Source organism: Salvelinus alpinus, chromosome 5, assembly GCF_045679555.1.
Source record: "Salvelinus alpinus chromosome 5, SLU_Salpinus.1, whole genome shotgun sequence".
Taxonomy (NCBI): Eukaryota; Metazoa; Chordata; class Actinopteri; order Salmoniformes; family Salmonidae; genus Salvelinus; species Salvelinus alpinus.
In genome coordinates, this window is record NC_092090.1 from 5454724 (window position 1) to 5481668 (window position 26945).

The window sequence follows — 26945 nt, forward strand, 5'->3', positions numbered from 1 at the left end:
ATCACCTGCCTTGTGGCTTCACAATGACTTGGTTCACATCACCTGCCTTGTGGCTTCACAATGCCGTGGTACACATCACCTGCCTTGTGGCTTCACAATGACTTGGTACACATCACCTGCCTTGTGGCTTCACAATGACTTGGTTCACATCACCTGCCTTGTGGCTTCACAATGACTTGGTACACATCACCTGCCTTGTGGCTTCACAATGACTTGGTACACATCACCTGCCTTGTGGCTTCACAATGACTTGGTACACATCACCTGCCTTGTGGCTTCACAATGACTTGGTACACATCACCTGCCTTGTGGCTTCACAATGACTTGGTTCACATCACCTGCCGTGTGGCTTCACAATGACTTGGTTCACATCACCTGCCTTGTGGCTTCACAATGCCTTGGTTCACATCACCTGCCTTGTGGCTTCACAATGACTTGGTTCACATCACCTGCCTTGTGGCTTCACAATGCCTTGGTACACATCACCTGCCTTGTGGCTTCACAATGACTTGGTACACATCACCTGCCTTGTGGCTTCACAATGACTTGGTACACATCACCTGCCTTGTGGCTTCACAATGACTTGGTTCACATCACCTGCCTTGTGGCTTCACAATGCCTTGGTACACATCACCTGCCTTGTGGCTTCACAATGACTTGGTACACATCACCTGCCTTGTGGCTTCACAATGACTTGGTTCACATCACCTGCCTTGTGGCTTCACAATGCCTTGGTACACATCACCTGCCTTGTGGCTTCACAATGACTTGGTACACATCACCTGCCTTGTGGCTTCACAATGACTTGGTTCACATCACCTGCCTTGTGGCTTCACAATGACTTGGTTCACATCACCTGCCTTGTGGCTTCACAATGACTTGGTACACATCACCTGCCTTGTGGCTTCACAATGACTTGGTACACATCACCTGCCTTGTGGCTTCACAATGCCTTGGTACACATCACCTGCCTTGTGGCTTCACAATGCCTTGGTACACATCACCTGCCTTGTGGCTTCACAATGCCTTGGTACACATCACCTGCCTTGTGGCTTCACAATGCCTTGGTTCACATCACCTGCCTTGTGGCTTCACAATGACTTGGTTCACATCACCTGCCTTGTGGCTTCACAATGACTTGGTACACATCACCTGCCTTGTGGCTTCACAATGACTTGGTTCACATCACCTGCCTTGTGGCTTCACAATGACTTGGTTCACATCACCTGCCTTGTGGCTTCACAATGACTTGGTTCACATCACCTGCCTTGTGGCTTCACAATGACTTGGTTCACATCACCTGCCTTGTGGCTTCACAATGACTTGGTACACATCACCTGCCTTGTGGCTTCACAATGACTTGGTTCACATCACCTGCCTTGTGGCTTCACAATGACTTGGTTCACATCACCTGCCTTGTGGCTTCACAATGACTTGGTACACATCACCTGCCTTGTGGCTTCACAATGACTTGGTACACATCACCTGCCTTGTAGCTTCACAATGCCTTGGTACACATCACCTGCCCTGTGGCTTCACAATGCCTTGGTACACATCACCTGCCTTGTGGCTTCACAATGCCTTGGTACACATCACCTGCCTTGTGGCTTCACAATGCCTTGGTTCACATCACCTGCCTTGTGGCTTCACAATGCCTTGGTTCACATCACCTGCCTTGTGGCTTCACAATGACTTGGTTCACATCACCTGCCTTGTGGCTTCACAATGACTTGGTTCACATCACCTGCCTTGTGGCTTCACAATGCCTTGGTTCACATCACCTGCCTTGTGGCTTCACAATGCCTTGGTTCACATCACCTGCCTTGTGGCTTCACAATGACTTGGTTCACATCACCTGCCTTGTGGCTTCACAATGACTTGGTTCACATCACCTGCCTTGTGGCTTCACAATGACTTGGTTCACATTACCTGCCTTGTGGCTTCACAATGACTTGGTTCACATCACCTGCCTTGTGGCTTCACAATGACTTGGTTCACATCACCTGCCTTGTGGCTTCACAATGACTTGGTTCACATCACCTGCCTTGTGGCTTCACAATGACTTGGTTCACATCACCTGCCTTGTGGCTTCACAATGACTTGGTTCACATCACCTGCCTTGTGGCTTCACAATGACTTGGTTCACATCACCTGCCTTGTGGCTTCACAATGACTTGGTTCACATCACCTGCCTTGTGGCTTCACAATGACTTGGTTCACATCACCTGCCTTGTGGCTTCACAATGACTTGGTACACATCACCTGCCTTGTGGCTTCACAATGACTTGGTTCACATCACCTGCCTTGTGGCTTCACAATGACTTGGTTCACATCACCTGCCTTGTGGCTTCACAATGACTTGGTTCACATCACCTGCCTTGTGGCTTCACAATGACTTGGTACACATCACCTGCCTTGTGGCTTCACAATGACTTGGTTCACATCACCTGCCTTGTGGCTTCACAATGACTTGGTTCACATCACCTGCCTTGTGGCTTCACAATGCCTTGGTACACATCACCTGCCTTGTGGCTTCACAATGACTTGGTACACATCACCTGCCTTGTGGCTTCACAATGACTTGGTACACATCACCTGCCTTGTGGCTTCACAATGACTTGGTTCACATCACCTGCCTTGTGGCTTCACAATGCCGTGGTACACATCACCTGCCTTGTGGCTTCACAATGACTTGGTACACATCACCTGCCTTGTGGCTTCACAATGACTTGGTTCACATCACCTGCCTTGTGGCTTCACAATGACTTGGTACACATCACCTGCCTTGTGGCTTCACAATGACTTGGTACACATCACCTGCCTTGTGGCTTCACAATGACTTGGTACACATCACCTGCCTTGTGGCTTCACAATGACTTGGTACACATCACCTGCCTTGTGGCTTCACAATGACTTGGTTCACATCACCTGCCTTGTGGCTTCACAATGACTTGGTTCACATCACCTGCCTTGTGGCTTCACAATGCCTTGGTTCACATCACCTGCCTTGTGGCTTCACAATGACTTGGTTCACATCACCTGCCTTGTGGCTTCACAATGCCTTGGTACACATCACCTGCCTTGTGGCTTCACAATGACTTGGTACACATCACCTGCCTTGTGGCTTCACAATGACTTGGTACACATCACCTGCCTTGTGGCTTCACAATGACTTGGTTCACATCACCTGCCTTGTGGCTTCACAATGCCTTGGTACACATCACCTGCCTTGTGGCTTCACAATGACTTGGTACACATCACCTGCCTTGTGGCTTCACAATGACTTGGTTCACATCACCTGCCTTGTGGCTTCACAATGCCTTGGTACACATCACCTGCCTTGTGGCTTCACAATGACTTGGTACACATCACCTGCCTTGTGGCTTCACAATGACTTGGTTCACATCACCTGCCTTGTGGCTTCACAATGACTTGGTTCACATCACCTGCCTTGTGGCTTCACAATGACTTGGTACACATCACCTGCCTTGTGGCTTCACAATGACTTGGTACACATCACCTGCCTTGTGGCTTCACAATGCCTTGGTACACATCACCTGCCTTGTGGCTTCACAATGCCTTGGTACACATCACCTGCCTTGTGGCTTCACAATGCCTTGGTACACATCACCTGCCTTGTGGCTTCACAATGCCTTGGTTCACATCACCTGCCTTGTGGCTTCACAATGACTTGGTTCACATCACCTGCCTTGTGGCTTCACAATGACTTGGTACACATCACCTGCCTTGTGGCTTCACAATGACTTGGTTCACATCACCTGCCTTGTGGCTTCACAATGACTTGGTTCACATCACCTGCCTTGTGGCTTCACAATGACTTGGTTCACATCACCTGCCTTGTGGCTTCACAATGACTTGGTTCACATCACCTGCCTTGTGGCTTCACAATGACTTGGTACACATCACCTGCCTTGTGGCTTCACAATGACTTGGTTCACATCACCTGCCTTGTGGCTTCACAATGACTTGGTTCACATCACCTGCCTTGTGGCTTCACAATGACTTGGTACACATCACCTGCCTTGTGGCTTCACAATGACTTGGTACACATCACCTGCCTTGTAGCTTCACAATGCCTTGGTACACATCACCTGCCCTGTGGCTTCACAATGCCTTGGTACACATCACCTGCCTTGTGGCTTCACAATGCCTTGGTACACATCACCTGCCTTGTGGCTTCACAATGCCTTGGTTCACATCACCTGCCTTGTGGCTTCACAATGCCTTGGTTCACATCACCTGCCTTGTGGCTTCACAATGACTTGGTTCACATCACCTGCCTTGTGGCTTCACAATGACTTGGTTCACATCACCTGCCTTGTGGCTTCACAATGCCTTGGTTCACATCACCTGCCTTGTGGCTTCACAATGCCTTGGTTCACATCACCTGCCTTGTGGCTTCACAATGACTTGGTTCACATCACCTGCCTTGTGGCTTCACAATGACTTGGTTCACATCACCTGCCTTGTGGCTTCACAATGACTTGGTTCACATTACCTGCCTTGTGGCTTCACAATGACTTGGTTCACATCACCTGCCTTGTGGCTTCACAATGACTTGGTTCACATCACCTGCCTTGTGGCTTCACAATGACTTGGTTCACATCACCTGCCTTGTGGCTTCACAATGACTTGGTTCACATCACCTGCCTTGTGGCTTCACAATGACTTGGTTCACATCACCTGCCTTGTGGCTTCACAATGACTTGGTTCACATCACCTGCCTTGTGGCTTCACAATGACTTGGTTCACATCACCTGCCTTGTGGCTTCACAATGACTTGGTTCACATCACCTGCCTTGTGGCTTCACAATGACTTGGTACACATCACCTGCCTTGTGGCTTCACAATGACTTGGTTCACATCACCTGCCTTGTGGCTTCACAATGACTTGGTTCACATCACCTGCCTTGTGGCTTCACAATGACTTGGTTCACATCACCTGCCTTGTGGCTTCACAATGACTTGGTTCACATCACCTGCCTTGTGGCTTCACAATGACTTGGTACACATCACCTGCCTTGTGGCTTCACAATGACTTGGTTCACATCACCTGCCTTGTGGCTTCACAATGACTTGGTTCACATCACCTGCCTTGTGGCTTCACAATGACTTGGTACACATCACCTGCCTTGTGGCTTCACAATGACTTGGTACACATCACCTGCCTTGTGGCTTCACAATGCCTTGGTACACATCACCTGCCCTGTGGCTTCACAATGCCTTGGTACACATCACCTGCCTTGTGGCTTCACAATGCCTTGGTACACATCACCTGCCTTGTGGCTTCACAATGCCTTGGTTCACATCACCTGCCTTGTGGCTTCACAATGCCTTGGTTCACATCACCTGCCTTGTGGCTTCACAATGACTTGGTTCACATCACCTGCCTTGTGGCTTCACAATGACTTGGTTCACATCACCTGCCTTGTGGCTTCACAATGCCTTGGTTCACATCACCTGCCTTGTGGCTTCACAATGCCTTGGTTCACATCACCTGCCTTGTGGCTTCACAATGACTTGGTTCACATCACCTGCCTTGTGGCTTCACAATGACTTGGTTCACATCACCTGCCTTGTGGCTTCACAATGACTTGGTTCACATTACCTGCCTTGTGGCTTCACAATGACTTGGTTCACATCACCTGCCTTGTGGCTTCACAATGACTTGGTTCACATCACCTGCCTTGTGGCTTCACAATGACTTGGTTCACATCACCTGCCTTGTGGCTTCACAATGACTTGGTTCACATCACCTGCCTTGTGGCTTCACAATGACTTGGTTCACATCACCTGCCTTGTGGCTTCACAATGACTTGGTTCACATCACCTGCCTTGTGGCTTCACAATGACTTGGTTCACATCACCTGCCTTGTGGCTTCACAATGACTTGGTTCACATCACCTGCCTTGTGGCTTCACAATGACTTGGTACACATCACCTGCCTTGTGGCTTCACAATGACTTGGTTCACATCACCTGCCTTGTGGCTTCACAATGACTTGGTTCACATCACCTGCCTTGTGGCTTCACAATGACTTGGTTCACATCACCTGCCTTGTGGCTTCACAATGACTTGGTTCACATCACCTGCCTTGTGGCTTCACAATGACTTGGTACACATCACCTGCCTTGTGGCTTCACAATGACTTGGTTCACATCACCTGCCTTGTGGCTTCACAATGACTTGGTTCACATCACCTGCCTTGTGGCTTCACAATGACTTGGTACACATCACCTGCCTTGTGGCTTCACAATGACTTGGTACACATCACCTGCCTTGTGGCTTCACAATGCCTTGGTACACATCACCTGCCCTGTGGCTTCACAATGCCTTGGTACACATCACCTGCCTTGTGGCTTCACAATGCCTTGGTACACATCACCTGCCTTGTGGCTTCACAATGCCTTGGTTCACATCACCTGCCTTGTGGCTTCACAATGCCTTGGTTCACATCACCTGCCTTGTGGCTTCACAATGACTTGGTTCACATCACCTGCCTTGTGGCTTCACAATGACTTGGTTCACATCACCTGCCTTGTGGCTTCACAATGCCTTGGTTCACATCACCTGCCTTGTGGCTTCACAATGCCTTGGTTCACATCACCTGCCTTGTGGCTTCACAATGACTTGGTTCACATCACCTGCCTTGTGGCTTCACAATGACTTGGTTCACATCACCTGCCTTGTGGCTTCACAATGACTTGGTTCACATTACCTGCCTTGTGGCTTCACAATGACTTGGTTCACATCACCTGCCTTGTGGCTTCACAATGACTTGGTTCACATCACCTGCCTTGTGGCTTCACAATGACTTGGTTCACATCACCTGCCTTGTGGCTTCACAATGACTTGGTTCACATCACCTGCCTTGTGGCTTCACAATGACTTGGTTCACATCACCTGCCTTGTGGCTTCACAATGACTTGGTTCACATCACCTGCCTTGTGGCTTCACAATGACTTGGTTCACATCACCTGCCTTGTGGCTTCACAATGACTTGGTTCACATCACCTGCCTTGTGGCTTCACAATGACTTGGTTCACATCACCTGCCTTGTGGCTTCACAATGACTTGGTTCACATCACCTGCCTTGTGGCTTCACAATGACTTGGTTCACATCACCTGCCTTGTGGCTTCACAATGACTTGGTTCACATCACCTGCCTTGTGGCTTCACAATGACTTGGTTCACATCACCTGCCTTGTGGCTTCACAATGACTTGGTTCACATCACCTGCCTTGTGGCTTCACAATGACTTGGTTCACATCACCTGCCTTGTGGCTTCACAATGACTTGGTTCACATCACCTGCCTTGTGGCTTCACAATGCCTTGGTTCACATCACCTGCCTTGTGGCTTCACAATGACTTGGTTCACATCACCTGCCTTGTGGCTTCACAATGACTTGGTTCACATCACCTGCCTTGTGGCTTCACAATGACTTGGTTCACATCACCTGCCTTGTGGCTTCACAATGACTTGGTTCACATCACCTGCCTTGTGGCTTCACAATGACTTGGTTCACATCACCTGCCTTGTGGCTTCACAATGACTTGGTTCACATCACCTGCCTTGTGGCTTCACAATGACTTGGTTCACATCACCTGCCTTGTGGCTTCACAATGACTTGGTTCACATCACCTGCCTTGTGGCTTCACAATGACTTGGTTCACATCACCTGCCTTGTGGCTTCACAATGACTTGGTTCACATCACCTGCCTTGTGGCTTCACAATGACTTGGTTCACATCACCTGCCTTGTGGCTTCACAATGACTTGGTTCACATCACCTGCCTTGTGGCTTCACAATGACTTGGTTCACATCACCTGCCTTGTGGCTTCACAATGACTTGGTTCACATCACCTGCCTTGTGGCTTCACAATGACTTGGTTCACATCACCTGCCTTGTGGCTTCACAATGACTTGGTACACATCACCTGCCTTGTGGCTTCACAATGACTTGGTACACAGCACCTGCCTTGTGGCTTCACAATGACTTGGTACACAGCACCTGCCTTGTGGCTTCACAATGCCTTGGTTCACATCACCTGCCTTGTGGCTTCACAATGACTTGGTACACATCACCTGCCTTGTGGCTTCACAATGACTTGGTACACATGACCTGCCTTGTGGCTTCACAATGACTTGGTTCACATCACCTGCCTTGTGGCTTCACAATGCCTTGGTTCACATCACCTGCCTTGTGGCTTCACAATGACTTGGTACACATCACCTGCCTTGTGGCTTCACAATGCCTTGGTTCACATCACCTGCCTTGTGGCTTCACAATGCCTTGGTTCACATCACCTGCCTTGTGGCTTCACAATGACTTGGTACACATCACCTGCCTTGTGGCTTCACAATGACTTGGTACACATCACCTGCCTTGTGGCTTCACAATGACTTGGTACACATCACCTGCCTTGTGGCTTCACAATGACTTGGTTCACATCACCTGCCTTGTGGCTTCACAATGCCTTGGTTCACATCACCTGCCTTGTGGCTTCACAATGCCTTGGTACACATCACCTGCCGTGTGGCTTCACAATGACTTGGTACACATCACCTGCCTTGTGGCTTCACAATGACTTGGTACACATCACCTGCCTTGTGGCTTCACAATGCCTTGGTTCACATCACCTGCCTTGTGGCTTCACAATGACTTGGTACACATCACCTGCCTTGTGGCTTCACAATGACTTGGTACACATCACCTGCCTTGTGGCTTCACAATGACTTGGTACACATCACCTGCCTTGTGGCTTCACAATGACTTGGTACACATCACCTGCCTTGTGGCTTCACAATGACTTGGTTCACATCACCTGCCTTGTGGCTTCACAATGACTTGGTACACATCACCTGCCTTGTGGCTTCACAATGACTTGGTACACATCACCTGCCTTGTGGATTCACAATGCCTTGGTTCACATCACCTGCCTTGTGGCTTCACAATGACTTGGTACACATCACCTGCCTTGTGGCTTCACAATGACTTGGTTCACATCACCTGCCTTGTGGCTTCACAATGACTTGGTTCACATCACCTGCCTTGTGGCTTCACAATGACTTGGTACACATCACCTGCCTTGTGGCTTCACAATGCCTTGGTTCACATCACCTGCCTTGTGGCTTCACAATGACTTGGTACACATCACCTGCCTTGTGGCTTCACAATGCCTTGGTACACATCACCTGCCTTGTGGCTTCACAATGACTTGGTTCACATCACCTGCCTTGTGGCTTCACAATGACTTGGTACACATCACCTGCCTTGTGGCTTCACAATGCCTTGGTTCACATCACCTGCCTTGTGGCTTCACAATGACTTGGTACACATCACCTGCCTTGTGGCTTCACAATGCCTTGGTACACATCACCTGCCTTGTGGCTTCACAATGCCTTGGTTCACATCACCTGCCTTGTGGCTTCACAATGACTTGGTACACATCACCTGCCTTGTGGCTTCACAATGACTTGGTTCACATCACCTGCCTTGTGGCTTCACAATGCCTTGGTTCACATCACCTGCCTTGTGGCTTCACAATGACTTGGTACACATCACCTGCCTTGTGGCTTCACAATGCCTTGGTTCACATCACCTGCCTTGTGGCTTCACAATGACTTGGTACACATCACCTGCCTTGTGGCTTCACAATGACTTGGTACACATCACCTGCCTTGTGGCTTCACAATGCCTTGGTACACATCACCTGCCTTGTTGCTTCACAATGACTTGGTACACATCACCTGCCTTGTGGCTTCACAATGACTTGGTTCACATCACCTGCCTTGTGGCTTCACAATGACTTGGTACACATCACCTGCCTTGTTGCTTCACAATGACTTGGTACACATCACCTGCCTTGTGGCTTCACAATGCCTTGGTACACATCACCTGCCTTGTTGCTTCACAATGACTTGGTACACATCACCTGCCTTGTGGCTTCACAATGACTTGGTACACATCACCTGCCTTGTGGCTTCACAATGACTTGGTACACATCACCTGCCTTGTTGCTTCACAATGACTTGGTACACATCACCTGCCTTGTGGCTTCACAATGACTTGGTACACATCACCTGCCTTGTTGCTTCACAATGCCTTGGTTCACATCACCTGCCTTGTGGCTTCACAATGACTTGGTTCACATCACCTGCCTTGTGGCTTCACAATGACTTGGTACACATCACCTGCCTTGTGGCTTCACAATGACTTGGTTCACATCACCTGCCTTGTGGCTTCACAATGACTTGGTACACATCACCTGCCTTGTGGCTTCACAATGACTTGGTTCACATCACCTGCCTTGTGGCTTCACAATGCCTTGGTTCACATCACCTGCCTTGTGGCTTCACAATGCCTTGGTTCACATCACCTGCCTTGTGGCTTCACAATGACTTGGTTCACATCACCTGCCTTGTGGCTTCACAATGACTTGGTTCACATCACCTGCCTTGTGGCTTCACAATGCCTTGGTTCACATCACCTGCCTTGTGGCTTCACAATGACTTGGTTCACATCACCTGCCTTGTGGCTTCACAATGCCTTGGTTCACATCACCTGCCTTGTGGCTTCACAATGCCTTGGCTCACATCACCTGCCTTGTGGCTTCACAATGACTTGGTACACATCACCTGCCTTGTGGCTTCACAATGACTTGGTTCACATCACCTGCCTTGTGGCTTCACAATGACTTGGTACACATCACCTGCCTTGTGGCTTCACAATGACTTGGTACACATCACCTGCCTTGTGGCTTCACAATGACTTGGTACACATCACCTGCCTTGTGGCTTCACAATGACTTGGTACACATCACCTGCCTTGTGGCTTCACAATGACTTGGTACACATCACCTGCCTTGTTGCTTCACAATGACTTGGTACACATCACCTGCCTTGTGGCTTCACAATGACTTGGTACACATCACCTGCCTTGTTGCTTCACAATGCCTTGGTTCACATCACCTGCCTTGTGGCTTCACAATGACTTGGTTCACATCACCTGCCTTGTGGCTTCACAATGACTTGGTACACATCACCTGCCTTGTGGCTTCACAATGACTTGGTTCACATCACCTGCCTTGTGGCTTCACAATGACTTGGTACACATCACCTGCCTTGTGGCTTCACAATGACTTGGTTCACATCACCTGCCTTGTGGCTTCACAATGCCTTGGTTCACATCACCTGCCTTGTGGCTTCACAATGCCTTGGTTCACATCACCTGCCTTGTGGCTTCACAATGACTTGGTTCACATCACCTGCCTTGTGGCTTCACAATGCCTTGGTTCACATCACCTGCCTTGTGGCTTCACAATGACTTGGTTCACATCACCTGCCTTGTGGCTTCACAATGCCTTGGTTCACATCACCTGCCTTGTGGCTTCACAATGCCTTGGTTCACATCACCTGCCTTGTGGCTTCACAATGACTTGGTACACATCACCTGCCTTGTGGCTTCACAATGACTTGGTTCACATCACCTGCCTTGTGGCTTCACAATGACTTGGTACACATCACCTGCCTTGTGGCTTCACAATGACTTGGTACACATCACCTGCCTTGTGGCTTCACAATGACTTGGTACACATCACCTGCCTTGTGGCTTCACAATGACTTGGTACACATCACCTGCCTTGTGGCTTCACAATGACTTGGTACACATCACCTGCCTTGTGGCTTCACAATGACTTGGTTCACATCACCTGCCTTGTGGCTTCACAATGACTTGGTACACATCACCTGCCTTGTGGCTTCACAATGACTTGGTACACATCAGCTGCCTTGTGGCTTCACAATGACTTGGTACACATCACCTGCCTTGTGGCTTCACAATGACTTGGTACACATCACCTGCCTTGTGGCTTCACAATGACTTGGTTCACATCACCTGCCTTGTGGCTTCACAATGACTTGGTACACATCACCTGCCTTGTGGCTTCACAATGACTTGGTACACATCACCTGCCTTGTGGCTTCACAATGACTTGGTTCACATCACCTGCCTTGTGGCTTCACAATGACTTGGTTCACATCACCTGCCTTGTGGCTTCACAATGACTTGGTTCACATCACCTGCCTTGTGGCTTCACAATGACTTGGTTCACATCACCTGCCTTGTGGCTTCACAATGACTTGGTTCACATCACCTGCCTTGTGGCTTCACAATGACTTGGTTCACATCACCTGCCTTGTGGCTTCACAATGACTTGGTTCACATCACCTGCCTTGTTGCTTCACAATGCCTTGGTTCACATCACCTGCCTTGTGGCTTCACAATGACTTGGTACACATCACCTGCCTTGTGGCTTCACAATGACTTGGTACACATCACCTGCCTTGTGGCTTCACAATGACTTGGTTCACATCACCTGCCTTGTTGCTTCACAATGCCTTGGTTCACATCACCTGCCTTGTGGCTTCACAATGACTTGGTACACATCACCTGCCTTGTGGCTTCACAATGACTTGGTTCACATCACCTGCCTTGTGGCTTCACAATGACTTGGTACACATCACCTGCCTTGTGGCTTCACAATGACTTGGTTCACATCACCTGCCTTGTGGCTTCACAATGACTTGGTTCACATCACCTGCCTTGTGGCTTCACAATGACTTGGTACACATCACCTGCCTTGTGGCTTCACAATGACTTGGTACACATCACCTGCCTTGTGGCTTCACAATGACTTGGTTCACATCACCTGCCTTGTGGCTTCACAATGACTTGGTACACATCACCTGCCTTGTGGCTTCACAATGACTTGGTACACATCACCTGCCTTGTGGCTTCACAATGACTTGGTTCACATCACCTGCCTTGTGGCTTCACAATGACTTGGTACACATCACCTGCCTTGTGGCTTCACAATGACTTGGTACACATCACCTGCCTTGTGGCTTCACAATGACTTGGTTCACATCACCTGCCTTGTGGCTTCACAATGACTTGGTTCACATCACCTGCCTTGTGGCTTCACAATGACTTGGTACACATCACCTGCCTTGTGGCTTCACAATGACTTGGTACACATCACCTGCCTTGTGGCTTCACAATGACTTGGTTCACATCACCTGCCTTGTGGCTTCACAATGACTTGGTACACATCACCTGCCTTGTGGCTTCACAATGACTTGGTACACATCACCTGCCTTGTGGCTTCACAATGACTTGGTACACATCACCTGCCTTGTTGCTTCACAATGCCTTGGTTCACATCACCTGCCTTGTGGCTTCACAATGCCTTGGTACACATCACCTGCCTTGTGGCTTCACAATGACTTGGTTCACATCACCTGCCTTGTTGCTTCACAATGCCTTGGTTCACATCACCTGCCTTGTGGCTTCACAATGACTTGGTACACATCACCTGCCTTGTGGCTTCACAATGACTTGGTTCACATCACCTGCCTTGTGGCTTCACAATGACTTGGTACACATCACCTGCCTTGTGGCTTCACAATGACTTGGTTCACATCACCTGCCTTGTGGCTTCACAATGACTTGGTTCACATCACCTGCCTTGTGGCTTCACAATGACTTGGTACACATCACCTGCCTTGTGGCTTCACAATGACTTGGTACACATCACCTGCCTTGTGGCTTCACAATGACTTGGTTCACATCACCTGCCTTGTGGCTTCACAATGACTTGGTACACATCACCTGCCTTGTGGCTTCACAATGACTTGGTACACATCACCTGCCTTGTGGCTTCACAATGACTTGGTTCACATCACCTGCCTTGTGGCTTCACAATGACTTGGTACACATCACCTGCCTTGTGGCTTCACAATGACTTGGTACACATCACCTGCCTTGTGGCTTCACAATGACTTGGTTCACATCACCTGCCTTGTGGCTTCACAATGACTTGGTTCACATCACCTGCCTTGTGGCTTCACAATGACTTGGTACACATCACCTGCCTTGTGGCTTCACAATGACTTGGTACACATCACCTGCCTTGTGGCTTCACAATGACTTGGTTCACATCACCTGCCTTGTGGCTTCACAATGACTTGGTACACATCACCTGCCTTGTGGCTTCACAATGACTTGGTACACATCACCTGCCTTGTGGCTTCACAATGACTTGGTACACATCACCTGCCTTGTTGCTTCACAATGCCTTGGTTCACATCACCTGCCTTGTGGCTTCACAATGCCTTGGTACACATCACCTGCCTTGTGGCTTCACAATGACTTGGTACACATCACCTGCCTTGTGGCTTCACAATGCCTTGGTACACATCACCTGCCTTGTGGCTTCACAATGACTTGGTACACATCACCTGCCTTGTGGCTTCACAATGACTTGGTACACATCACCTGCCTTGTGGCTTCACAATGACTTGGTTCACATCACCTGCCTTGTGGCTTCACAATGACTTGGTACACATCACCTGCCTTGTGGCTTCACAATGACTTGGTACACATCACCTGCCTTGTGGCTTCACAATGACTTGGTTCACATCACCTGCCTTGTGGCTTCACAATGACTTGGTACACATCACCTGCCTTGTGGCTTCACAATGACTTGGTACACATCACCTGCCTTGTGGCTTCACAATGACTTGGTACACATCACCTGCCTTGTGGCTTCACAATGACTTGGTTCACATCACCTGCCTTGTGGCTTCACAATGACTTGGTACACATCACCTGCCTTGTGGCTTCACAATGACTTGGTTCACATCACCTGCCTTGTTGCTTCACAATGACTTGGTACAGCTGATTAGAAGATGTTTATCCTGAAGGGGAAACGGTTCAGGTATATTTACTGTTTACTGTTAGATGGGTTGATTGCTGTAGTTTTGAGTCTAATGACTGACTGTCATATCGCCTGTCTGTCTGTCTGATGTTCTGTCTGCCCGTCTCACTCTGTCTCGCTCTGTCTCTCTCTCTCTGTCACCCTCCCCCTCGCTCTGTCCCCCTCCCCCTCTCTCTGTCTCTCTCTCTGTCCCCCCTTCTCTGTCCCCCCTCTCTCTGTCCCCCCTCTCTCTGTCCCCCCTCTCTCTGTCTCTCTCTCTCTGTGCCCCTCCCCCTCGCTCTGTCCCCCTCCCCCTCGCTCTGTCCCCCTCCCCCCTCTCTGTCCCACCCCCTCTCTCTGTCCCCCCTCTCTCTGTCCCCCCCTCTGTCCCCCCTCTCTCTGTCCCCCCCCTCTCTGCCCCCCCCCCCCCCCTCTGTCCCCCCTTTCTCTGTCCCCCCTCTCTCTGTCCCCCCCTCTCTGTCCCCCCTCTCTCTGTCCACCCCCTCTCTGTCCCCCCCCCCCCTCTGTCCCCCCTTTCTCTGTCCCCCTGCAGGCTAAAGGTTTTGAGCTGAACTACTTGGAGAAGGTAACTGAGGTGAAAGATACGGTCCACAGACAGTCTCTGCTCCATCACACCTGTAACTTCATAGTAGACAACTACACAGACACATCAGACGTCTACTCCGAGATCCCCTCCATCACACGCTCTGCTAAAGTAAGACTGCCTTATAGACGGGGGGGGGCACACGCTCTGCTAAAGTAAGACTGCCTTATAGACGGGGGGGGGGCACACGCTCTGCTAAAGTAAGACTGCCTTATAGACGGGGGGGGGCACACGCTCTGCTAAAGTAAGACTGCCTTATAGACGGGGGGGGGCACACGCTCTGCTAAAGTAAGACTGCCTTATAGACGGGGGGGGGCACACGCTCTGCTAAAGTAAGACTGCCTTATAGACGGGGGGGGGCACACGCTCTGCTAAAGTAAGACTGCCTTATAGACGGGGGGGGGCACACGCTCTGCTAAAGTAAGACTGCCTTATAGACGGGAGGGGGACCCTGGGTAAAAAGTAGTGCTCTAGAAAAATCAATGACTCTGCTCCGTCCCCCACAGATTCATGGGATTTAAATATAGTTTGATCTAGTTTCATTAGAACAGGCTTGTTTGGGTAGTAGGTTCTATGAAGCAGCAACAATCATATCAAATCAAATCAAAATGTTATTAGTCACATGTGCCCTAGTACAGCAGGTGTAGACCTCACAGTGAAATGCTGACTTACAAGCCCTGAACCAACAATGCAGTTTTAAGAAAAATACTAATAAGAAATAAAAGTAACAAGTAATTAAAGAGCAGCAGTGAAATAACAGTAGAAGACTAGATACAGGGGGGTACCAGTTATTTGACCCTCATATGGGCCTTTGTTGGATGGACAACTAGTCAGAATGATACAATGGACCTGTTGTGTTAAACTCTGTCTGTCCCTCTGTCTGTCTGTCCCCCTGTCTGTCCCTCTGTCTGTCTGTCCCTCTGTCTGTCTGTCCCTCTGTCTGTCTGTCCCTCTGTCTGTCTGTCCCTCTGTCTGTCTGTCCCTCTGTCTGTCTGTCCCTCTGTCTCTCTGTCCCTCTGTCTGTCCCTCTGTCTCTCTGTCCCTCTGTCTCTCTGTCCCTCTGTCTGTCTGTCCCTCTGTCTGTCTGTCCCTCTGTCTGTCTGTCCCTCTGTCTGTCTGTCCCTCTGTCTGTCTGTCCCTCTGTCTGTCTGTCCCTCTGTCTGTCTGCCCCTCTGTCTGTCTGCCCCTCTGTCTGTCTGCCCCTCTGTCCGTCTGTCTGTCTGTCTGTCTGTCTGTCTGTCTGTCTGTGTCTGTCTGTCTGGCCGTCCCTGTCTGTCTCTCTCTGTCTGTCTGTCTGTCCCTGTCTGTCTCTCTCTGTCTGTCTGTCTGTCTCTGTCTGTCTGTCTGTCCCTGTCTGTCTGTCTCTGTCTGTCTGTCTGTCCCTGTCTGTCTGTCCCTGTCTGTCTGTCTGTCTGTCCCTGTCTGTCTCTGTGTCTCCCCGTCTCCATGTGTCCAGGTGGAGTTTGATCAGCTGTCAGATAACCTGGTTCAGCTGGAGAGGAAGTGTAAGACGTCCTGGGACAACCTGAAGGTGATGTCTAAACACGAGACCAAGGCTCTCCTGAAGAACAAGTTGACCGACTTCCTTAAAGACTGTACAGAGAGGATCATCATCCTGAAGGTGGTGCATAGACGCATCATCAACAGGTGACAGACACACACACACACACACACACACACACACACACACACACACACACACACACACACACACACTGAGAGGATCATCATCCTGAAGGTGGTTCATAGACGCATCATTAACAGGTGACAGACACGCGTGGGAACGCACGCAGGCAGAGACACACACACACACACACACTGGACACACACACACACACTGGACACACACACACACACACTGGACACACACACACACACTGGACACACACACACACACTGGACACACACACAGGGCCCTAGACGTGGGGCCTTTCATAACAAACCACATTCACTGAGACACATAAGAGGAATTCTAGTTGAATGATGATGTAGGTCAGTGGCTTACATGACGGAAAATCATTCCATACTCATACTTACAACCATACACATATCCCCTTACCCTGTAAACCCTCTCTCTCTCCCTACCCCTCCATACTTACAACCATACACATATCCCCTTACCCTGTAAACCCTCTCTCTCTCCCTACCCCTCCATACTTACAACCATACACATATCCCCTTACCCTGTAAACCCTCTCTCTCTCCCTACCCCTCCATACTTACAACCATACACATATCCCCTTACCCTGTAAACCCTCTCTCTCTCCCTACCCCTCCATACTTACAACCATACACATATCCCCTTACCCTGTAAACCCTCTCTCTCTCCCTACCCCTCCATACTCATAACTACAACCATACACATATCCCCTTACCCTGTAAACCCTCTCTCTCTCCCTACCCCTCCATACTCATAACTACAACCATACACATATCCCCTTACCCTGTAAACCCTCTCTCTCCCTACCCCTCCATACTTACAACCATACACATATCCCCTTACCCTGTAAACCCTCTCTCTCTCCCTACCCCTCCATACTTACAACCATACACATATCCCCTTACCCTGTAAACCCTCTCTCTCTCCCTACCCCTCCATACTTACAACCATACACATATCCCCTTACCCTGTAAACCCTCTCTCTCTCCCTACCCCTCCATACTTACAACCATACACATATCCCCTTACCCTGTAAACCCTCTCTCTCTCCCTACCCCTCCATACTCATAACTACAACCATACACATATCCCCTTACCCTGTAAACCCTCTCTCTCTCCCTACCCCTCCATACTTACAACCATACGCATATCCCCTTACCCTGTAAACCCTCTCTCTCTCCCTACCCCTCCATACTCATAACTACAACCATACACATATCCCCTTACCCTGTAAACCCTCTCTCTCTCCCTACCCCTCCATACTTACAACCATACACATATCCCCTTACCCTGTAAACCCTCTCTCTCCCTACCCCTCCATACTTACAACCATACACATATCCCCTTACCCTGTAAACCCTCTCTCTCTCCCTACCCCTCCATACTTACAACCATACACATATCCCCTTACCCTGTAAACCCTCTCTCTCCCTACCCCTCCATACTTACAACCATACACATATCCCCTTACCCTGTAAACCCTCTCTCTCCCTACCCCTCCATACTTACAACCATACACATATCCCCTTACCCTGTAAACCCTCTCTCTCTCCCTACCCCTCCATACTCATAACTACAACCATACACATATCCCCTTACCCTGTAAACCCTCTCTCTCCCTACCCCTCCATACTCATAACTACAACCATACACATATCCCCTTACCCTGTAAACCCTCTCTCTCTCCCTACCCCTCCATACTTACAACCATACACATATCCCCTTACCCTGTAAACCCTCTCTCTCTCCCTACCCCTCCATACTCATAACTACAACCATACACATATCCCCTTACCCTGTAAACCCTCTCTCTCTCCCTACCCCTCCATACTTACAACCATACACATATCCCCTTACCCTGTAAACCCTCTCTCTCTCCCTACCCCTCCATACTCATAACTACAACCATACACATATCCCCTTACCCTGTAAACCCTCTCTCTCTCCCTACCCCTCCATACTTACAACCATACACATATCCCCTTACCCTGTAAACCCTCTCTCTCTCCCTACCCCTCCATACTTACAACCATACGCATATCCCCTTACCCTGTAAACCCTCTCTCTCTCCCTACCCCTCCATACTCATAACTACAACCATACACATATCCCCTTACCCTGTAAACCCTCTCTCTCTCCCTACCCCTCCATACTTACAACCATACACATATCCCCTTACCCTGTAAACCCTCTCTCTCCCTACCCCTCCATACTTACAACCATACACATATCCCCTTACCCTGTAAACCCTCTCTCTCTCCCTACCCCTCCATACTTACAACCATACACATATCCCCTTACCCTGTAAACCCTCTCTCTCTCCCTACCCCTCCATACTCATAACTACAACCATACACATATCCCCTTACCCTGTAAACCCTCTCTCTCTCCCTACCCCTCCATACTTACAACCATACACATATCCCCTTACCCTGTAAACCCTCTCTCTCTCCCTACCCCTCCATACTTACAACCATACGCATATCCCCTTACCCTGTAAACCCTCTCTCTCTCCCTACCCCTCCATACTCATAACTACAACCATACACATATCCCCTTACCCTGTAAACCCTCTCTCTCTCCCTACCCCTCCATACTTACAACCATACACATATCCCCTTACCCTGTAAACCCTCTCTCTCCCTACCCCTCCATACTTACAACCATACACATATCCCCTTACCCTGTAAACCCTCTCTCTCTCCCTACCCCTCCATACTTACAACCATACACATATCCCCTTACCCTGTAAACCCTCTCTCTCCCTACCCCTCCATACTCATAACTACAACCATACACATATCCCCTTACCCTGTAAACCCTCTCTCTCTCCCTACCCCTCCATACTTACAACCATACACATATCCCCTTACCCTGTAAACCCTCTCTCTCTCCCTACCCCTCCATACTCATAACTACAACCATACACATATCCCCTTACCCTGTAAACCCTCTCTCTCCCTACCCCTCCATACTTACAACCATACACATATCTCTTTACCCTGTAAACCCTCTCTCTCCCTACCCCTCCATACTCATAACTACAACCATACACATATCCCCTTACCCTGTAAACCCTCTCTCTCCCTACCCCTCCATACTCATAACTACAACCATACACATATCCCCTTACCCTGTAAACCCTCTCTCTCTCCCTACCCCTCCATACTCATAACTACAACCATACACATATCCCCTTACCCTGTAAACCCTCTCTCTCTCCCTACCCCTCCATACTTACAACCATACACATATCCCCTTACCCTGTAAACCCTCTCTCTCTCCCTACCCCTCCATACTCATAACTACAACCATACACATATCCCCTTACCCTGTAAACCCTCTCTCTCTCCCTACCCCTCCATACTCATAACTACAACCATACACATATCCCCTTACCCTGTAAACCCTCTCTCTCTCCCTACCCCTCCATACTTACAACCATACACATATCCCCTTACCCTGTAAACCCTCTCTCTCTCCCTACCCCTCCATACTTACAACCATACACATATCCCCTTACCCTGTAAACCCTCTCTCTCCCTACCCCTCCATACTCATAACTACAACCATACACATATCCCCTTACCCTGTAAACCCTCTCTCTCCCTACCCCTCCATACTTACAACCATACACATATCCCCTTACCCTGTAAACCCTCTCTCTCTCCCTACCCCTCCATACTCATAACTACAACCATACACATATCCCCTTACCCTGTAAACCCTCTCTCTCTCCCTACCCTTCCATACTTACAACCATACACATATCCCCTTACCCTGTAAACCCTCTCTCTCTCCCTACCCCTCCATACTTACAACCATACACATATCCCCTTACCCTGTAAACCCTCTCTCTCTCCCTACCCCTCCATACTCATAACTACAACCATACACATATCCCCTTACCCTGTAAACCCTCTCTCTCTCCCTACCCCTCCATACTTACAACCATACACATATCCCCTTACCCTGTAAACCCTCTCTCTCCCTACCCCTCCATACTTATAACTACAACCATACACATATCCCCTTACCCTGTAAACCCTCTCTCTCCCTACCCCTCCATACTTACAACCATACACATATCCCCTTACCCTGTAAACCCTCTCTCTCTCCCTACCCCTCCATACTTACAACCATACACATATCCCCTTACCCTGTAAACCCTCTCTCTCCCTACCCCTCCATACTTATAACTACAACCATACACATATCCCCTTACCCTGTAAACCCTCTCTCTCTCCCTACCCCTCCATACTTACAACCATACACATATCCCCTTACCCTGTAAACCCTCTCTCTCTCCCTACCCCTCCATACTTACAACCATACACATATCCCCTTACCCTGTAAACCCTCTCTCTCTCCCTACCCCTCCATACTTACAACCATACACATATCCCCTTACCCTGTAAACCCTCTCTCTCCCTACCCCTCCATACTTATAACTACAACCATACACATATCCCCTTACCCTGTAAACCCTCTCTCTCTCCCTACCCCTCCATACTTATAACTACACCCATACACATATCCCCTTACCCTGTAAACCCTCTCTCTCTCCCTACCCCTCCATACTTACAACCATACACATATCCCCTTACCCTGTAAACCCTCTCTCTCTCCCTACCCCTCCATACTTATAACTACAACCATACACATATCCCCTTACCCTGTAAACCCTCTCTCTCCCTACCCCTCCATACTTACAACCATACACATATCCCCTTACTCTGTAAACCCTCTCTCTCCCTACCCCTCCATACTCATAACTACAACCATACACATATCCCCTTACCCTGTAAACCCTCTCTCTCTCCCTACCCCTCCATACTCATAACTACAACCATACACATATCCCCTTACCCTGTAAACCCTCTCTCTCTCCCTACCCCTCCATACTTACAACCATACACATATCCCCTTACTCTGTAAACCCTCTCTCTCTCCCTACCCCTCCATACTCATAACTACAACCATACACATATCCCCTTACCCTGTAAACCCTCTCTCTCTCCCTACCCCTCCATACTTACAACCATACACATATCTCTTTACCCTGTAAACCCTCTCTCTCTCCCTACCCCTCCATACTTACAACCATACACATATCTCTTTACCCTGTAAACCCTCTCTCTCTCCCTACCCCTCCATACTTACAACCATACACATATCCCCTTACCCTGTAAACCCTCTCTCTCTCCCTACCCCTCCATACTCATAACTACAACCATACACATATCCCCTTACCCTGTAAACCCTCTCTCTCCCTACCCCTCCATACTTACAACCATACACATATCCCCTTACCCTGTAAACCCTCTCTCTCCCTACCCCTCCATACTCATAACTACAACCATACACATATCCCCTTACCCTGTAAACCCTCTCTCTCTCCCTACCCCTCCATACTTACAACCATACACATATCCCCTTACCCTGTAAACCCTCTCTCTCTCCCTACCCCTCCATACTTACAACCATACACATATCCCCTTACCCTGTAAACCCTCTCTCTCTCCCTACCCCTCCATACTCATAACTACAACCATACACATATCCCCTTACCCTGTAAACCCTCTCTCTCTCCCTACCCCTCCATACTTACAACCATACACATATCCCCTTACCCTGTAAACCCTCTCTCTCCCTACCCCTCCATACTTACAACCATACACATATCCCCTTACCCTGTAAACCCTATCTCTCTCCCTACCCCTCTCTTTCTCTCCCTACCCCTCTCTCTCTCTCTTTCTCTCTCCCTACCCCTCTCTCTTTCTCTTTCTCTCTCCCTACCCCTCTCTCTTTCTCTCTCCCTACCCCTCTCTCTCTCTCTCTCCCTACCCCCCTCTCTCTTTCTCTCTCCCTACCCCCCCTCTCTCTTTCTCTCTCTCTCCCTCCCCCTCTCTCTCCCCCCCCTCCCTCCCCCTCCCCCTCTCTCCCTATCCCTCTCCCTATCCCTCTCTCTCCCTACCCCCCCCTCTCTCTCTCCCTACCCCTCTCTCTCTCTTTCTCTCTCCCTACCCCTCTCTCTCTCTCTCCCTCCCCCTCTCCCTCCCTCCCTTCTCTCTCAGGTTCCATTCCTTCCTGCTGTACCTAGGTCAGCCATCCTACTCTGTTCGGGACACTAAACTCTCTCTCTCTCTCTCCCTACCCCTCTCCCCTTATCCCCCCCCCCCTCCCTTCTCTCTCAGGTTCCATTCCTTCCTGCTGTACCTAGGTCAGCCATCCTACTCTGTACGGGACACTAAAGTGACCCACTTCTGCAAGATTATCAGTGAGTTTTCTCTGGAGTACCGGACCACCAGAGAGAGGGTCCTGGCCCAGAAACACAAGCGGGCTACCCACAGGGAACGCACCAAGACCAGGGGAAAGATGATCACTGAGGTAGGTCTGGGGCTAGGGGGTAGGTCTGGGGCTAGGGGGTAGGGGTAGAGGGTAGGGGGTAGGTTTGGGGCTAGGGGGTAGGTCTGGGGCTAGGGGGTAGGGGTAGAGGGTAGGGGGTAGGTTTGGGGCTAGGGGGTAGGTCTGGGGCTAGGGGGTAGGGGGTAGGTCTGGGGCTAGGGGTAGAGGGTAGGGGGTAGGTTTGGGGCTAGGGGGTAGGTCTGGGGCTAGGGGCTAGGGGGTAGGTCTGGGGCTAGGGGGTAGGTCTGGGGCTAGGGGGTAGGGGTAGAGGGTAGGGGGTAGGGGTAGAGGGTAGGGTTAGAGGGTAGGGGGTAGGTCTGGGGCTAGGGGGTAGGAATAGAGGGTAGGGGGTAGGGGTAGAGGGTAGGGGGTAGGGGGTAGGGGTAGAGGGTAGGTCTGGGGCTAGGGGGTAGGGGTAGAGGGTAGGGGTAGGGGTAGAGGGTAGGGGGTAGGGGGTAGGGGTAGAGGGTAGGGGGTAGGTCTGGGGCTAGGGGTAGGTCTGGGGCTAGGGGGTAGGTCTGGGGCTAGGGGGTAGGGGGTAGGGGTAGAGGGTAGGGGGTAGGGGTAGAGGGTAGGGGGTAGGTCTGGGGCTAGGGGTAGAGCTATATTGTCTTTAGATTGTCTCCATTGTTGACTCAAATATACACCCCACACTATGGCTTTATTAAACCACACTATGGCTTTATTAAACCTGGCTTTATTAAACGACACTATGGCTTTATTAAACCTGGCTTTATTAAACCTGGCTTTATTAAACCACACTATGGCTTTATTAAACCTGGATTTATTAAACCTGGATTTATTAAACCTGGCTTTATTAAACCCCACTATGGCTTTATTAAACCACACTATGGCTTTATTAAACCTGGCTTTATTAAACCTGGATTTATTAAACCTGGCTTTATTAAACCCCACTGTGGCTTTATTAAACCCCACTGTGGCTTTATTAAACCCCACTGTGGCTTTATTAAACCACACTGTGGCTTTATTAAACCCCACTGTGGCTTTATTAAACCACACTGTGGCTTTATTAAACCTGGCTTTATTAAACCACACTGTGGCTTTATTAAACCACACTGTGGCTTTATTAAACCACACTGTGGCTTTATTAAACCCCACTGTGGCTTTATTAAACCACACTGTGGCTTTATTAAACCTGGCTTTATTAAACCACACTGTGGCTTTATTAAACCACACTGTGGCTTTATTAAACCTGGCTTTATTAAACCACGCTGTGGCTTTATTAAACCTGGCTTTATTAAACCACGCTGTGGCTTTATTAAACCTGCCTTCACACATTGACATTTTCTCATTTAATATGCAAAGTGGATTTCAGAAGTCATTACTCTCCCTCTACCTTTTACACCAGTGTCTGAATCCATGCTCCCTCCCTTCCGCTCTCTCCCTCCCTCCCTCTCTCTCTCCTCCTTCCCTCTCTCCCTCCCTCTCACTTTCTCCCTTCCTCCTTCTCTCCCTCTCTCTTTCTCCCTTCCCCTCTCTCTCCCTTCCCCTCTCTCTCCCTTCCCCTCTCTCTCCCTCCCTCTCACTTTCTCCCTTCCTCCTTCTCTCCCTTCCTCCCTCTCTCTCCTCCTTCTCTCCCTCCCTCCCTCTCTCCCCTTCTCTCCCTCTCTCTCTCTCTCTCCTCCCCCCTCTCAGACGGAGAAGTTCTCGGGGGTGGTGTCTCCCCAGTCCCAGGACAGCCCCTCCCTTGTCTCCAGGCCTGCAGAGCCAGAGCCAGAGCCAGATCCAGTCCAGGAGGAGCATGAGAACATGAAGAATATGCTCAACACATCCAGCAGTACCGACCACCAGGGGAACCTGCGCCGCAACCGTGGCTACCGCAGTAAGACACACAGAGATGCAGACACACACCAATACACACACACCAGTACACCCACCCAGCAGGACCTCTGTCTGCTAACACGGTGCTAACCCTGGAATGGGTTGGTATGTACCAATACACCCACCCAGCAGGACCTCTGTCTGCTAACACGGTGCTAACCCTGGAATGGGAATATTCTACAGGTATACTATATAAACTATATATATATACACACACACATATTTATACTCGACTCTGATATTACTCATCCTGATATTTTATATATTTCTTAAATCCATTATTTTACTTTTAGATGTGTGTATTGTTGTGAATTGTTAGATACTACTGCACTGTTGGAGCTAGGAACACAAGCAATGTGTATACAACCAATAAAATGTAATGAGATGTTTGATTCCTCCTTTTCTAATGCTTCTTCTCCATTTAAATAAAGTTTGATTTGATTTCGTCCCCTTTTTTTTTAGATAAAGTTTGATTTGATTTAATCGTCCCCTTTTTAAATAAAGTTTGATTTGATTTCTTCCCCATTTTTTTAAAATAAAGTTTGATTTGATTTCTTCTCCATTTTTTTAAAATAAAGTTTGATTTGATTTCTTCCCCTTTTTAAATCAAGTTTGATTTGATTTCTTCCCCATTTTTTTAAATCAAGTTTGATTTGATTTCTTCCCCTTTTTAAATCAAGTTTGATTTGATTTCTTCCCCTTTTTTTTTAAATCAAGTTTGATTTGATTTCTTCCCCATTTTTTAAAAATCAAGTTTGATTTGATTTCTTCCCCATTTTTTAAAAATCAAGTTTGATTTGATTTCTTCCCCTTTTTAAATCAAGTTTGATTTGATTTCTTCCCCATTTTTTTTTAAATAAAGTTTGATTTGATTTCTTCCCCTTTTTAAATCAAGTTTGATTTGATTTCTTCCCCTTTTTAAATCAAGTTTGATTTGATTTCTTCCCCTTTTTAAATCAAGTTTGATTTGATTTCGTCCCCTTTTTAAATAAAGTTTGATTTGATTTCTTCCCCTTTTTAAATAAAGTTTGATTTGATTTCTTCCCCATTTTTTTAAATAAAGTTTGATTTGATTTCGTCCCCTTTTTTTTTAGATAAAGTTTGATTTGATTTCGTCCCCTTTTTAAATAAAGTTTGATTTGATTTCTTCCCCATTTTTTTTAAATAAAGTTTGATTTGATTTCTTCCCCATTTTTTTAAAATAAAGTTTGATTTAATTTCTTCCCCTTTTTAAATAAAGTTTGATTTGATTTCTTCCCCATTTTTTAAAATCAAGTTTGATTTGATTTCTTCCCCTTTTTTAAAAAATCAAGTTTGATTAAATTTCTTCCCCATTTTTAAAAAATCAAGTTTGATTTGATTTCTTCCCCATTTTTTTTTAATCAAGTTTGATTTGATTTCTTCCCCTTTTTTTTTAAATCAAGTTTGATTTGATTTCTTCCCCATTTTAAATAAAGTTTGATTTGATTTCTTCCCCTTTTTAAATCAAGTTTGATTTGATTTCTTCCCCATTTAAAAAAAATAAAGTTTGATTTGATGTCTTCCCCTTTTTAAATAAAGTTTGATTTGATTTCTTCCCCTTTTTAAATAAAGTTTGATTTGATTTCGTCCCCTTTTTAAATAAAGTTTGATTTGATTTCTTCCCCATT

At 48.3% G+C, this 26945-nt stretch overlaps 1 protein-coding gene across 5 annotated transcripts in view; it reads left to right on the forward strand.

Moving 5' to 3' along the window:
* The window catches only part of fhod1 (formin homology 2 domain containing 1), a 238719-nt gene that overhangs the window by 201562 nt on the left and 10212 nt on the right, over positions 1-26945 (forward strand). For all 5 annotated transcript variants that reach the window (XM_071400433.1, XM_071400435.1, XM_071400434.1 and 2 more), the window contains 4 exons: positions 15336-15497; positions 16843-17033; positions 23244-23436; positions 25111-25297. In XM_071400433.1, coding sequence (XP_071256534.1) covers positions 15336-15497; positions 16843-17033; positions 23244-23436; positions 25111-25297 — 733 coding nt within the window. The remainder of the gene's footprint in view (positions 1-15335; positions 15498-16842; positions 17034-23243; positions 23437-25110; positions 25298-26945) is intronic.